This window comes from Zonotrichia leucophrys, chromosome 2, assembly GCF_028769735.1.
Source record: "Zonotrichia leucophrys gambelii isolate GWCS_2022_RI chromosome 2, RI_Zleu_2.0, whole genome shotgun sequence".
Lineage (NCBI taxonomy): Eukaryota > Metazoa > Chordata > Aves > Passeriformes > Passerellidae > Zonotrichia > Zonotrichia leucophrys.
Genome location: NC_088171.1, coordinates 18,946,231 through 18,960,399, shown reverse-complemented (window position 1 = coordinate 18,960,399; position 14,169 = coordinate 18,946,231). Strand labels below are relative to the sequence as shown.

The window sequence follows — 14,169 nt, the reverse complement described above, 5'->3', positions numbered from 1 at the left end:
GAAAGGAGGTCGCCCCTCGCGCCCCGCTGTGCCTCTGAGCCGATGTCTGCCCCCGGGGTACTGACTGACACAGAGCCGTGCTCTACCTGGGGAGAGGCTTTGCCCATTTCTCCTGAAAACTGCTGGCTTCCACATTTCTTTTTTTTTTTTTTCTTTTTTTTTTTCTTTTTTTTTCTTTTTTTTTTCTTTTTTCATGAATCCTCTGAAAATAGACAGTGAAACGGGGTAGAGAAAAATCACCAAAGTAAGTCGTGAACACAGCAACTTGCAAATTTTAGACAGACTGCACACGGTTAATTTTCAAAAATTGTGTCTTTGGGTGAGTAAGCAGCCTTTTCCTTTAGTCTGCAGAAATAACTGCTTCCTTTTTCCATCATTACCCAGCACCCATCAGCATTAACGACTTGAAGTTTCCCTCAAAGCAGCGTCACCGGCACTTCGGAGCCGGGATACACTGTGAAGAACTGGATTAAACGCGTGTGCCAGGCGAAACGCTTCCCCGAAGGCCTCTGGGAGCTCTCACGAAACGCTCGAAGCCGTTGCCCAGGGACAACCGGCCGAGCGGAGGGAAGGAAGGAGGCGCGGGGGCGGCGGGCCCGGCTCCCTCAGGCCCGGCCTCCCTCAGGCGCGGCCGCCGCCGTCTCCCGGCAACGCCGAAGCAGCGGCGCGGGCGGCGCTGCGCGATCGCCCCCGGGCGGCGCGGGGGGCGCGGGCGCTGCGCTCCGCCGGCTGCGGGCAAGGCCGGGCAGCGTTGGCAGCGCCGAGGGCAGCGGGGCTCGGGGCAGTGAGCACAAATCACCGGTACAGCCCCCGGGCCGCGGCGGTGCCGGGCGGCATCGGCGGTGTCGGGCGGGCGGTGCGTTAGCGGCCGGAGCCCTCGGGCCGTGCCCCGGCTCCCGGGGGGTCTGGCTTCTTGGCGCTTGCCCGTCAACTGAGGGCCAGGTGTCTGTAGACCTTCAAAGTGAGTTAAAGTTTTAAAAGTTGAGGGTTTTTTTGTTTGTTTTGGTTTTTTTTGTTGGTTTTTTTTTGTTTGTTTTGGTTTTTGTGTTGGTGTTATGGCGTTGATTTTGTTTGTTTTGGTTTTGTTTTTTGGTGTTTTTTTGGGGGGGGGAGGTTTTTTGTTTGTTTGTTTTGTTTGGTTGGTTTTTTGTGGGTTTTTTTGTTGGTTTTTTTTTTCTTTTGTGATATCATGCTTCCAGGTACCAGAAGAGAACTTACAGAAAGGACGGAGCAAGACTGTTCACGAGGGCACGTAGTGACAGGATAAGGGAGAATGGGTTTGAGTTGAAAGACAGTAGGTTTAGATTAGATCTTGGGAAAAAATTCTTGACTGAGAGGGTGGTGAGGCACTGGAAGAGGTTGCCCAGGGAAGTTGTGGATGCCCCGTCCCTGGAGGTGCTCAAGGCCATGTTGGATGGGGCTCTGAGAAACCTGGTCTACTGGAAAGTGTGCCCTGCCCACAGCAGAGGAGTTAGAACTAGATAATTGTCAACTAGATAATTGTCATCATGTTCCAACTATCATTCTAAGATTCTGTAATTCTTAAAGACATACATTGAAGTTTCCTCCAATCACAGCCAAAAAGCCCACTAAAAACTTACTGTCTGCATGATAAGGATATCTACTAGCCCTTTAAGAACAGTAGTGGCAATTGCAAGATTTATATTAAAATTGTGGTGTTTAATAACAACTGAAGTGCATCAGTATGAACATAAATAAATAAATATGTATTCATCAATATGAACATAAATAAAATTTAAACCCAGACAGAATATCCTGCACTGAAGGGCTCCTCACACTATTTCATACGATAAACTGGGAATTTAGGAACTGATGTCAGCAATGAGTGGACACATTCAACTGTACCAGTCTTTTTAGATGTGAATTGGGAAGCAAGAAATTGCAGTAAGGAAAGACCTGCCATAAGGAAGCTTAGATGGTAGAAGAAAAAGAATTTTATTTAAAAATCTAGGTAGATAATATGGAAGAAGAAAAATAACAGTTCTCTTCAGTGAGACGTGGAATTTCTGTGTGACAGTAACATGAAAGGTATGAAATCTAAGGTTCTGTGGATTGGAGATGAGAATTTAAAAAAACCCAACAGGATACAGAAGCTTGCTCTAAAAGAACAGTAACAGGTGATTAGGCTATTAGGGGGAAAACCTCACCTCATTAATTAATATTTCAAATGTCTTGGGACTATTGTAGATGGGAATTTCAAAGCAAAATATGGGTCAGCTGGTAGAGAAGCATTGTCTATAGTACAGAACTCTTTTAAAATCTTTTTGGCTATCTGATGTTATCATCTATACAAGATAGTCTGAGATTATGCAAGGTAAAGACATCTGCTTTCTATTGTTCATTGACAGCGAGCAAGATCACTTTCACATTTATTGATGAAAGCAAGATTTCCCTTTTTAACTTCCTTGCATTTTTTTATTTTTATCGGGTTGCCATTTTCTGATTATCTAATATTCCTCTAACACAATGAACACCAACATGGGCCTATATGTCCACTGCTGTCCTTAGGTTTGCAAATCTACTACCTGCATATTTGTCTTAAACTGCAACAAATGTCTTTTTTTTTTTTTTTTTTACTGCAAACATAATAGAGCCTGGCAAATGAGCAGTTCAAATGAAACAATAGGGCTGCCCTTGCAGACATAACCATCAAATCATGAACGTGATAGTAACACATCTGAGACGTTTCCCGTGTTGACAAAGAAGTATGAGTACAATTTTGTACAAGGCAGGAGAGGTTTCATCTGGGGTGCTCAGCAGAGGTCATCCATGTTTTCAAAAGGACTTAAAAACGTTTATGAGGATGATCTTTCTAAAGCAAAAATTCAGAAAAGGAAACAGCCAATACATTTCTTTGAAGATAAAATTATTAATGGAAATATTCCTATATTCTTCTTTCTATTAATTCCATATCCCTATATTCTTACCAGGTCTTGGAAAAGTAAGGGCTAAACTTAGAGTTTATCTCATTTCCTGGGGTTCTACTTATGTTACGGTGTTCCTTACTCATAATTCGTGTGTGTATGTGTATGTGTGTTTTGTGGTTGCTGCCTTATTTTTTTTTTTTTTTGAGTCCCCTTTACAGCCTGCAGAAACTCTTTTGTTGCCTTTACTATGTTGCATCAGAGCTGTTTTTCAGAGCCTATTTATATTGTTTAAAATAACTTCATTTTCTGAAAAATACTTCATGCTCTTCAACTGTACTTTAGTTAGCCAGATGGTAACGTATGGCCATGTCTCTTCTTGCTCTTTTGCTTGTACATTCATAAACTACATATTTGCAGTGGTAAACTTTTTTACCGAGAAAGGAAAGAACATAGGATTTCAGTATGTGCAGTGTGAGAAGTCCTTTGATTAAGGTTGCAGTTTTGTATCCTTAAAATAGAGCCTACTATATATGTAAAGTACATATGTACATGAAAAATTATTATAGATAATATATATTATGTATTATATGTGTATTATGAATTGAAATAGAGAGGGGGATAAATATTCTGTTTGTGTTTCATTTAGGATTTCTATTTGTTACAAGCCTGAATAATTATAAAATTTCACTCTAAGTTATAATTATTATAATGTTTTACAATTTTTATTAAAACATTATTCAATGAATAACACCCTGCTGGGACATGATTTTTCTTTCTAAAGCAATCTGAACACTTCACTCAACAGCATGTGTCTTCAGAGAGCTTGGGAAGCCCCTTATTTGAGCATCTTTTTCTGTAGATAAGTCTTTAAACATTCTGGTTGAATTTAGATACATGTTTCTTCAGTTATTTACATTAAAAGAGGCCCTGGGGAAAGATCTGGACTAATTAGAGGATTGGGCAATTACCAGACGTGAAATTTAACGAGGTCAAGTGTCAGGGATGGGACAGCCTGGATGTATGAACAGGAAGGGGACCTGGGGGTCCTGGTCCATGGCAAGCTGAACCTGAGCCAGCCCTGTCCTGGGGGGCATCAGGCACAGCATGGCCAGCAGGGCAAGGGAGGGATTGTCCTGCTCTGCTCTGCTCTGGGGCGGCCTCACCTCAAGTGCTGGGGGCAGTTTTGGGTGCCACAATATAAAAAAGACATAAAACTGTTAGAGTGTCCAAAGAAGGGCCATGAGAATGGTGAAAGTCTGGAGAGGAAGCTGTGTGAGAAGCAGCTGAGATCACTCCTCTTGTTCGGCCTGAAGGAGACCAAGAGGAGCTCCCTCTCCCCCTGCCTTCACAGGGAGAAGTGGAAGGTCAGGCACTGATCTCTTCTCTGTGGTGACCAGTGACATGACCTGAGGGAATGGCTTCAAGATGTGTGAAGGGAGATTTCTTTTTTAGGAAAAATTTCTTCACCCAGAGGGTGGTTGGAAGAGGTTCCCAGGGACCTGTTCACTGAAACATGTCCCCAGGGAAGTGGTCACAGCAGCAAGCCTGACAGAGTTCAAGAAGCACTTGGACTCTCAGGCACATGGTGTGACTTTTGGGGATGGTGCTGTGCAGGGCCAGAAGTTGGACTTGATGATCCTGATGGGTCCCTTCCAACCCAGCAGATTCTATGAGTCTATGTGGGAAATAAGGAATCTGTTTTTGAGGAAAGTAGAATTCTTTAGGCTAACAAAATGAAATGTTACCTTCAGATAGAGGAAGGGCATGATCAGAGGGCTGGAGCACCTGTCCTGTGCAGATAGGCTGAGAGAGTTGGTGGTTTTCAGCCTGGAGAGGAGAAGGCTCTGGAGAGACCTTACAGCGCCTTCCAGTACCTAAAATGAGCCCACAGGAGAGCTGGAAAGGGACTTTTTACAAGGGCATGCCGGGATTGGGCATAGGGGACTGGCTTTAAAAATCTAAGAGAGTGGATTTAGGTTACATAGTCACTCAGAGGGTGGGGAGACATTGGAAGAAGTTGCCCAGAGAAGTTGTGGATCCATCACTGGAACTGTTCAAGGCCTGGTTGGATGGGGGCTTGAGCAGCCTTGTCTAGTGGAGGTGTCCTTGCCCGTGGCAGTGCGGCTGGAATAAGATGATCTTTAAGGACCCTTCCAACCAAACCATTCTAGGATTCTAAATGTATTCTGATTCTGTATTTGTAAATATATGTGGAATTTATATAATATACTATATGGCATGAATAGAATACAGTAAATATATATTTATAGTATAAATATTTGTAATAAATATTTTCATACATGCTAGCAAAGAAAGTAATTGAAATAATTGAACAACTTTTTTTTTTAACAACTTCTTAATGAGAGAGGTGGGAAAAATATTTAAGGTTTTTAAGATATAGTGTGATAGATGGGATTAACGTGATGCAGTGGCTGTGATGGGGAGAGGGACAAGTCCACTCATTCAGAATGTCCCTTTCCCCCAGTGTCCCTGTGAAACTGACAGGGGGAAGCATTCATTTTATTTCATGTAGATTGTCACAGCTGGCTAAAATCTTAGGAGTGTCTTTAATTTTTTACTGGTACTTCTTCCTGAGTCAAACCATCTTTGCCTTCTAAATGGGAAGTGTCCGGCTATTATAGTTCAGATAATGGTTGTGCAACCAGTGGCTCTCATTTGGTTTAGATTAAGTCAATTTTTCTTTAGTCTGTTTTTCATGGGATGAGGGATTTCACTATGCATCTCAGACATTTAGAATCACACTCGAAAATCTCCTCAATTCATCTTGTCACAGTTTGGATTCTCCAAGGATAGATCCTAGGTCTGATGTTATTCAATCTGTTCATTTTAATTTGGAAATTAGCAATAACATAGAGAAATAAAAATATTCTGATGAGATTAAAATAATTTGTTTCAACTAAAGAAGACTTTTAGAAACTTCTGAGAGCTCTTCTGCATTTGGGTGAACTAGTGACACCATGACAAATAAAACTCATTGTTGATGAAAGCAGTGTAATTTATGTCAGGGATACTTAGAACAATATTCTCTTCAGTAGTAAATCTAAATTAATTGTGATCGACTGAGAAAATGAGCTGTTTACCATATGTGGATAACTTAGTGAAAATCTTCACTGAGGAAACTGGGTTAAAAGAAATTCCCTGAAAGTTACAATGTCACTCGAATAAGTCAGTAGTGTTCTAGAATTGATTACAGTCTTTCTCCTTAGGTACGTCATATCTGAGAAAGGTTTAACAGTCACAGAGGGACTCTGAGACAGGAAACATACATGTCTGGAAAAGCTATATGGAAAAAAATAATTAAGACAGCTTAGAAAGGAGGTAAATCAGAATGTACAGTGACTTATAAAGGAAGGTAGAAAAGATCAAGTCAAGGCATCTGGTAACTAAATTGTAATATAAGAAGGAGGGATTATTGTGTTGGATTGAATAACACATTTAAACTATTTACATATTTTTAAATCTAAGGAGTAGTTCCTTATACAGGACACTTGACAATTGGATATATGCTGTAGCATGTCTAAGAATGAGGAGTAAAAGGATTAGGCGTTTATGTGGACAGTAAAAATAGCTACTATTGTTAGGAAGAACATAAAAACTTTAGGAGATCTAAACCTTGGTACTTTAGGGAAATAGAAACCCTGTAACAGATGGAAGAAATCTGACTTTTGGGATTAGTTTCAGGCATTTATCAGAAACATTTGTCTGTTGTCATTCTGGAGGCTGGATACTGATCAGCCATGTGGAAAACTGTTCTTATTCACAGAATGACAGAATCACAGGGTGGGTCAGGTTGGAAGGGGCCAAAGTGGGTCATCTGGTCCAGCCTCCCTGCTCAAGCAAGGCCATCCCAGAGCACATTGCACAGGATTGCATCCAGATGGTTCTTAAATCTCTCCAGTGAGGGAGACTCCACACCCTCTCTGGACAATCTGTTCTGGTGCTTGATCACCTGCAGAGTAAAGAAGCTTTTCCTCATTCAAGTGGAACTTCCTCATCATTTTTTCAACAAATATACACATGCACACAGATAAAACAGTGGGTAAATTCAAAGGCCTTGACTTAATTGGTCTCCCATATAATGTATTATTTTCATATGGCACAAATATCTGTATCTGCAGGAACTGAATATTAAATTGGACCTGCTATCTCTTTTTAACTCTCTTATTATATGAAGCCAAGTTTTTTAATAGTGTGGTAATGCTTGCACTGTCATGACAACACAGGGAAAGGGAAGTCTATTGATCCATATTTAAGGATTTGGGCAGAAAAAAAGATGAAAGGAGAATTTTGGAGAAGGAAAGGAGTTTCAAGACTATTCCACATTATTCTCTTAGTTAAGGTGAGGCTATCTGAGAATGATGAGGATATTAAGGCTGATACACAGAGGACATATTGTTTTATGGGCTCAAGAAAGGAGTGACATTGTCTGCTGATGATATGATTATCTTTTGATTCCATTGGAGGGCAGCAGTACTAGAATGTCCATACAAAAATCAGTTAGAATAATCAGTGATAATGACTGATTTGTAGGCAATTTTCACTGTTATCACAAGAAAAAATAATACTTTCTCTGAGACAAAAATAAACAGCTTTACTTCAATTAAATTTGCTCAACTAAATTGACATTATGAAATTATCACCTGTAAGGCAAAAAGAATCTCACTTGTGCATCATTTTCAGTAAGAACCTGAAAATCGTGGCTAGGTTGTACTAACACAGATTGAGACTATCTTTAAGAATTGGACTGTTAATTTGAAAGTGGATCATGTAATATAAACAACTGGTTAGAAGCTATTTCTAAATCCTTCTCCTTGCATTGCTTTTCCACAGGGGTAATTGCTCTCAGCCCAGACCTTTGATTCCTTGACTGAGAGGTAAGTTCCACTGCTGGCAGTGCCCCTGACTTATTCCTGTTCTTCGACTCAGCTCTCACATGTGCAGGGTCCTAGATTGTTGCAGCTGTTATTTAAGGTTTTAGAAAACAGAAGATGCAAATGGAACAGGAAGTGTTTTTTAAGTGCATTGTCTGATTTAAACCCAGGAAATACCATGTTCTTTAGGTATATGCAACAGGACTCTAACAGGGTAAAGGAAGTATTTATAAGACTTCAATATTTCAAACAGAAAACCAATCAGAAATATTTCCTCATATTTCAAAGTACAATTTATAGATTCTTTCTTTGTTAAAGCTCACTTGCTAGCCATCATCTTGTGTTTTTAAAAAATAAAAAGTGTAGTGACTAGAAATAAGTGGATATCTCAAATTTGCAATCTAAGAGACTATTCACACTGAGAAAAGCAACTATTCACATTAAGCATCACAGTAAAAATAAATAAGTACAGGGATCAGGGCCACCATTATCTTATGATCTAGTACTTGGAGTCTGATCCTCTGAGCAGGCATCTGCAGCAACTCTTCCAAAAATGAAATAAATTTTCTGTATTTTATTTGACATGGCAGAGATGCCAGTTCCTGATAAAATAGTTTAGAAGTTAGAGGCTTCCACTTTGAACCAAAAAAATCTGCATTTGTGACCTTCTGCAAAATCATTTTCCACTCACAGGCAGATTTTTCTGGTCATAGAGATACAACTGGAGGTGTGCCTGTTCCTGCAGCCATTGCGAAAAAGAGAAGGTGGCTGTGGTTTTTGTATGCCTGGTTCTGCTGGTGTTCAGTCTGCTATGATAGTGTCTGCCAGACCTAGCCTGGCATGTGGATTCATGTGGAGAAATGGGGTAATAAACTTAGCTCACAAACTTAGATGTCAATGTAAATACATGAGCTAACAACTCCAGACTCTGGTCTTGGTCCAAGGAAAAAGTAGTTATTTTTAAGGTGCTATTCCATTTTAGATACCTCCTTTAAGATGAATCTGCCTTAAGAGCTATTGAATATGTTGACTAGATCTCCATCAATTGTCAAGCAGAGTGATTAACTTTAATGCTGATACTTAGTTTTGTTTAATGGACACTACTCATGGATTCTGGATATGGGTTTAACTTAGGATGCCCATACTGGAGTGGTTCTGGTCCTGTGGGAAAGCTAATGAAGTTCAGAGTGAAACAGGGAAGTGCCTACTGAGCTAAGGCACTAAGAATAGCCAGAGCTGAGGGAGAGCTTTGGGGATTGTGGTTTTGGAATGAGGATTTAGTTAGACATAATGACTGTCCTGCTGCTTGAGAGACACCACCTGATTGCACCACTGCACTAAAACTGGGTTGGAGAAGGAAAAGCAGGCTAGGTTGTCTACCAATGAGGCAATAAATTCCAGGTGAAGGACAGGAAGTAGCATGGAATGATAACTTCATGGATTGCTTGGCTATGTATTGGCTACACCTGTTAGGTCAAAGTACTTTATTACCTCTAGCTCTACATGATTTAAAACAATCAACCCTTTAATCTCAAAAAACATATGTAGAAAGGGCATGCTCCTATGATTCTAGAAATGTGCAGGACATGAAGTAGAGGATATTACTCAAATGAGAATATTATTTTGTCTTTAAAATTTAGAAACATAGAATCGTTTAGTTTGGAAAAGACCTTTTAGAACAAGTCCAACTGTTAACCTAACACTGCCTAGCCCACTACTAAGCCATGTCCCTGAGCACCAAATGTCTTAATACCTCCAGGACTGGTGGCTCAAGCGCTTCCCTGGGCAGCCTGTTCCAATGCTTACAATCCTTTCGGTGAATAAATATTTCCTAATATCCAATCTAAACCAGCCCTGGCACAGCCTGAGGCCATTTTCTCTTGCTGTAGTCCTTGTTATGTGGAAGAAGAGACCAGCCCCCACCTTGGTGCACCCTCCTTTCAGGCAGTTGCAGAGAGCAGTAAAGTCCCCCTGAGTCTCCTCCAGGCAAAGTGCTAACCCATCCAAGCCATGAACAGCAAGTTTTTCCAGGAATTAATTAATTTAATTACATGTACATATAATTACAAGTGAATAATTTTCATTTTTAAAATAAGTTTTACAGGGAACATTAAGCCAGAATTTTATAGGTATAAAAATTTAAGCCCTACTACAATTGTTGTCCAAATTCTAAATATTTAGATTGGTTAACTGAGAACCTACTGAGAAAAAGACAGCATGCAGTTATCTTGGAGAGAAAGGGATTTGAATAAAGAAGCTCTTTTATGGGTCAGTAGCCTTTCAATACCTGTACACATTGATTGTCTGTGATAATTACAGTTCAATGCAGAAGACACATTTTTAATTATCAGTAAGCCAAAGAATTCCATGTCCATCATTCCCTCAAGTCAGAGAATGACCACTGAATACAGAGAGGTTTATGGAAACAAAGCTCACACCAACGTTTGATGGCAGAATGTATTGAAACTTAGATTAGTAACTGCACCAAAGAAATAGATTGAGTGCCATAACTGAGAGTAATCGACCTGTTCTCTCTGCTTGTTGCTACAAATCACACTGCTTGTTTTGAAATGAAATTTTTTAAGGAACCAAATATTTCTGAACACTGAGAAATATGTAAAAGTTTCTTTAAAATATACTCAGAAATTGGATGTATTTATACAGAGTGAAGAAATATTTGCCATTAAAAGCCTCAGTTATTCTTGGTCTTGAAATATATATAATTTGAATCTGAGAACATTAATTATATAACATTATAAATAATTTTGCATTAATTAACTTTTAAAATTAGTTGATTTAAACTTAATTAAACTCACTCAGAATTAAAATTGCCTTTTATGACTGCAGCTTAATTTATATCTGAAATTAATTGAGCTGAATTGAATGATTCTGAGTATGTGTCCATATCTCCATACCGGGATCTAACACAGTCTAAATAACGCAGATTTCCTGAATGTCCGTCTAAATCTGCTTCTTGCATGCGTGCATGAGTCTTACTTTCTACAGTGACTGCATAAATCAGAAGTAGTGTGTCCATCACACCTGTTGAGTAAACTGTCCTTATGCTTTTTCTTATATAAATTAATTTGTCTCTGGCCAAAGCTGTGCTTTCTGACACACTGAATTTATGTGTGTGCATTTCATGTGTGTGTGTGTACAGAAGCAAAAGGATAAAGCAGATTAGAGCTGAAAAGTCTTTGGCTGTGTGGATCTTCCTCTCAAAATTGTAATTAGTGACCTGCCTATGAAGTTTGAAATTTCAGATCTGTTTTTAGGATGTGCTTTATCAACTGCTTTCATTAGTGCTGTGTTAATTTATTTGCAGAGATTGGTAGAGGAGCAGTACTGGAAAATTCAAGAACAGCTCGAAATTTTTGTTGAAAACAACAAATAAGCATCCAGGTTACAGCTCATGCTGCACTAGAAAATAATCTCTTACAGGAGAGGTAGGCTCTCAATAAACTCTGGCTGAGGGTGAATGTGTGGTCTCCCTCTGAGAACTAACCAAGCAATTAACAAGGGGTACTAGCGGTGCACATTTCACTTTTACACAGTGTTAAAACAAACTTAAGTTTGCCATAACTTGAGTTATGTTCTATGCTAGTGGCTCATGTTGCCCTTTACTCTTGCCTGTACGTCAACTGGAAGGCTCTGCTGAAGTTTTGCAAGCTACATGAAATTAGGTCCACATGAGGTATTGCATCCATATGCTTCAGAAGCTGCTATTAGATGCAGCTGAGGAGGTCTTCTTGGTTATGTGCATGTGTGCTGATACAAAAAGAAAAAGAAAAATTAATAAGACAAGCTGGACTTTGTGTAAATAAATGTAACTTTTTAAAAATCAATGACATTTATACTGTGCAGAACTGTTTCTTAATACCTGCAGACCTGATTTTTGTCTCCTGTGAAATATGAACATAGAATTGAAATTGTATTTGAGCCATGTTTTCAAGGTAGAACTGATTTGTACATTTTGCAGTTGTATGGAATGTTTGCCAACATAGAATATATAGATAAACATAGGGAAATGCCCTAAAGGGACTTTCAAGTTCGTATATGATTTATAGATGCAGATAAAACTAATTTACAGAAAGGGATATTCTGTGTATTTGTACCACATTACAGCCTCAGCCTGTGCTGAGTTTTTAGCTATATGTATTGTTGACAGATGTATTTTACCAAATATGTACAAATGTTAGAAAGAGGGACTACTTTCTCTATAGAAATTACTATGTCAAAGAAATTTTCAGACTGATTTGGAGGGTCAAATGAATAAGAAAGTCTGTCTTAAAAGGTTCCCTGAATTACTGGTAAACTGGTTCCTAAAACACAAAAGGGAGTTTGTTTGCCTGCTTTTATTTTTGTTTGTTTGTTTGTTTTTAGAATGGGTAAAAAAGTAAAGAAGGAAACAGAGTCTCCACCCAAGGATGTGGTAAGTTTATAAACTGCTATGTGCTATAAAATAAACATTACACAATTACAGGCCCAGCTCTACCGTCCTTACATAGTTCCTTATTCTCCTAGTTTACCCACATTATTCTAAAAATGGCTTTTAAAGATGTCTCTGTTTCTGCTTTTCTTGGACAGCATACAAACCAGAGTGACTGGGCATGTGTAGTTCTTTGTAGAGATTGTTGTCTTTGGCAGGCATTGCAAACAGTTATGTATGAAACAATCCAGGCTTCTTTTTATTTGAAGAACAGTGTTAGCTTTCTCTTTGTAAAAATCAAAGGAGAATGGAGAAGAGAGACCTGAAATCTGCCTGTCTTTTCAACTCTGAATACATTCTCTTTCTTTAAGGATGAAAGAGTTAAAAGCCTAGATGGATCTGTGTTTTTTTACAGAACACAAAATTTGACAAATATTTTGAATAATACTACATACTCTGTCACTTTTGCAAATATGTACAGTCTTAAGAAGCAGTTTAGGTTTTTCTGTTGTCATTGGAAGTAGGGTGAAAAGTAGAGAAGCTGTAGCCAAATATAGAATAATGGTGATAGAGAGACTTTTTTTTTTTCAAAAGGTGGAGGTTAAGGGTCTGATACTAGCACACTTTTCAAGAATTTCTGTAAATTCACAAGGTACAAAGAGGCTCCCAAAAAGACAATTGTTTGAAACACAGCTAGTTTTTAAAGTTTAGTTGTTTTCTTCAGAAAGAAGTAGAGGAAATATAGAAACATTGAAAAGAGTACAGTATCAACTCTGTGTCAAATAACAAGAAAATTAATGAAAATAGGGACCTCAATGAGTCCCACACAGGGAGTCCCACTCCTTCAATGAGTCCCACTAAATGCCAAGTTCTTTACACTGTTTAAAAAACCCAATGGATTTATGTGTAAAGAGTTGTAGTACTGCGAGAGGTTTTTCAAAGGTCACAGAAAAGTCAGCAGAAACTACATTGCAATTTCAATATTAAATAAGCATATATAGTTTTGACTAAGACAGTAATATCCAATAGTCATGATGTCACTGAGACATAGCAGTTGACATCAGGTTTACCCAGCTGTTCTGTGGAAAGGTGAATATTACAAATATGATTCATAACCTTCAATCAATAATAAATCCTTATGAAAGGAAATTGCATAAAACCTCAACTTCTATCTGTATAAAGAATACACTCACAAAGAAGGTGTATATGGATGAGTCTAATTCAAACAAGCCTGAGAAATTAAGTATCTTTGCAGCCTAAGAAAGGTTTAAAAGGCACGGCAACACATTAAAGTCATACAGAGGAGCTGAAGTAAATAGCTAGAAAATCAGTAGATGCAGCACCACAATTTCTATATCCAAAATATACAATTAGATTTTCTAGAGAAAATGGTGGTACAGCATGCTAGGTACTACAATAACCTGTGAATACCCAGACAAAATCAGTAAAACTATCAAAAGGAATGAATTGGAAAGAGTGAATTCCAGATGGCATCTACAGCTTTTGGCTTAGTTTTTTCCCTTATTGTACTTCAGCCTAGCATGTCTATTCTGGCAGTTGTAGCAGGAGAAATGTGTTGTATCAGGACAGTATTAAATGTGAAAATAGATAATTTTAACTATTAATGAAGAAAATCTTACCATAATAAGAATTTTGTTCATAATGATTGAGTAAAATCAAATCTGAAAACTTTAAATTTCACCTGGGTGTTTCAGATGGCAGGAAATGAGATGCAGACAAAATAAAAGATGTATTAGCTATTATCTTGTGATTGATAATCTGTTTATGAAAATGTCAAGTCCAAGAAAAGATGCCTTGAGATAATGTAGACGGGCTTATAAAAGAAGGCCTTTGTGCATGTGGAATGCTCTGAGAATATATGGTACTGCAGATGACCACTAATTTTTTATAGATTTCTAGGAACAGGTGGGAAACACATCTCTTAGCCTAGCCACTGCTT

General features: G+C 38.7%; 1 protein-coding gene across 1 annotated transcript in view; it reads left to right on the top strand.

Annotated features, from left to right (window-relative positions):
* The first annotated feature begins 738 nt into the window (after window positions 1-738).
* Window positions 739-14,169, top strand: part of ARMC3 (armadillo repeat containing 3) — a 62,574-nt gene continuing 49,143 nt past the window's right edge. The window contains exons 1-3 of the mRNA XM_064704124.1: window positions 739-961; window positions 7,740-7,783; window positions 12,164-12,212. Of these exons, the coding sequence (XP_064560194.1) occupies window positions 12,165-12,212 (48 nt within the window). The 5' untranslated portion in view covers window positions 739-961; window positions 7,740-7,783; window position 12,164. The remainder of the gene's footprint in view (window positions 962-7,739; window positions 7,784-12,163; window positions 12,213-14,169) is intronic.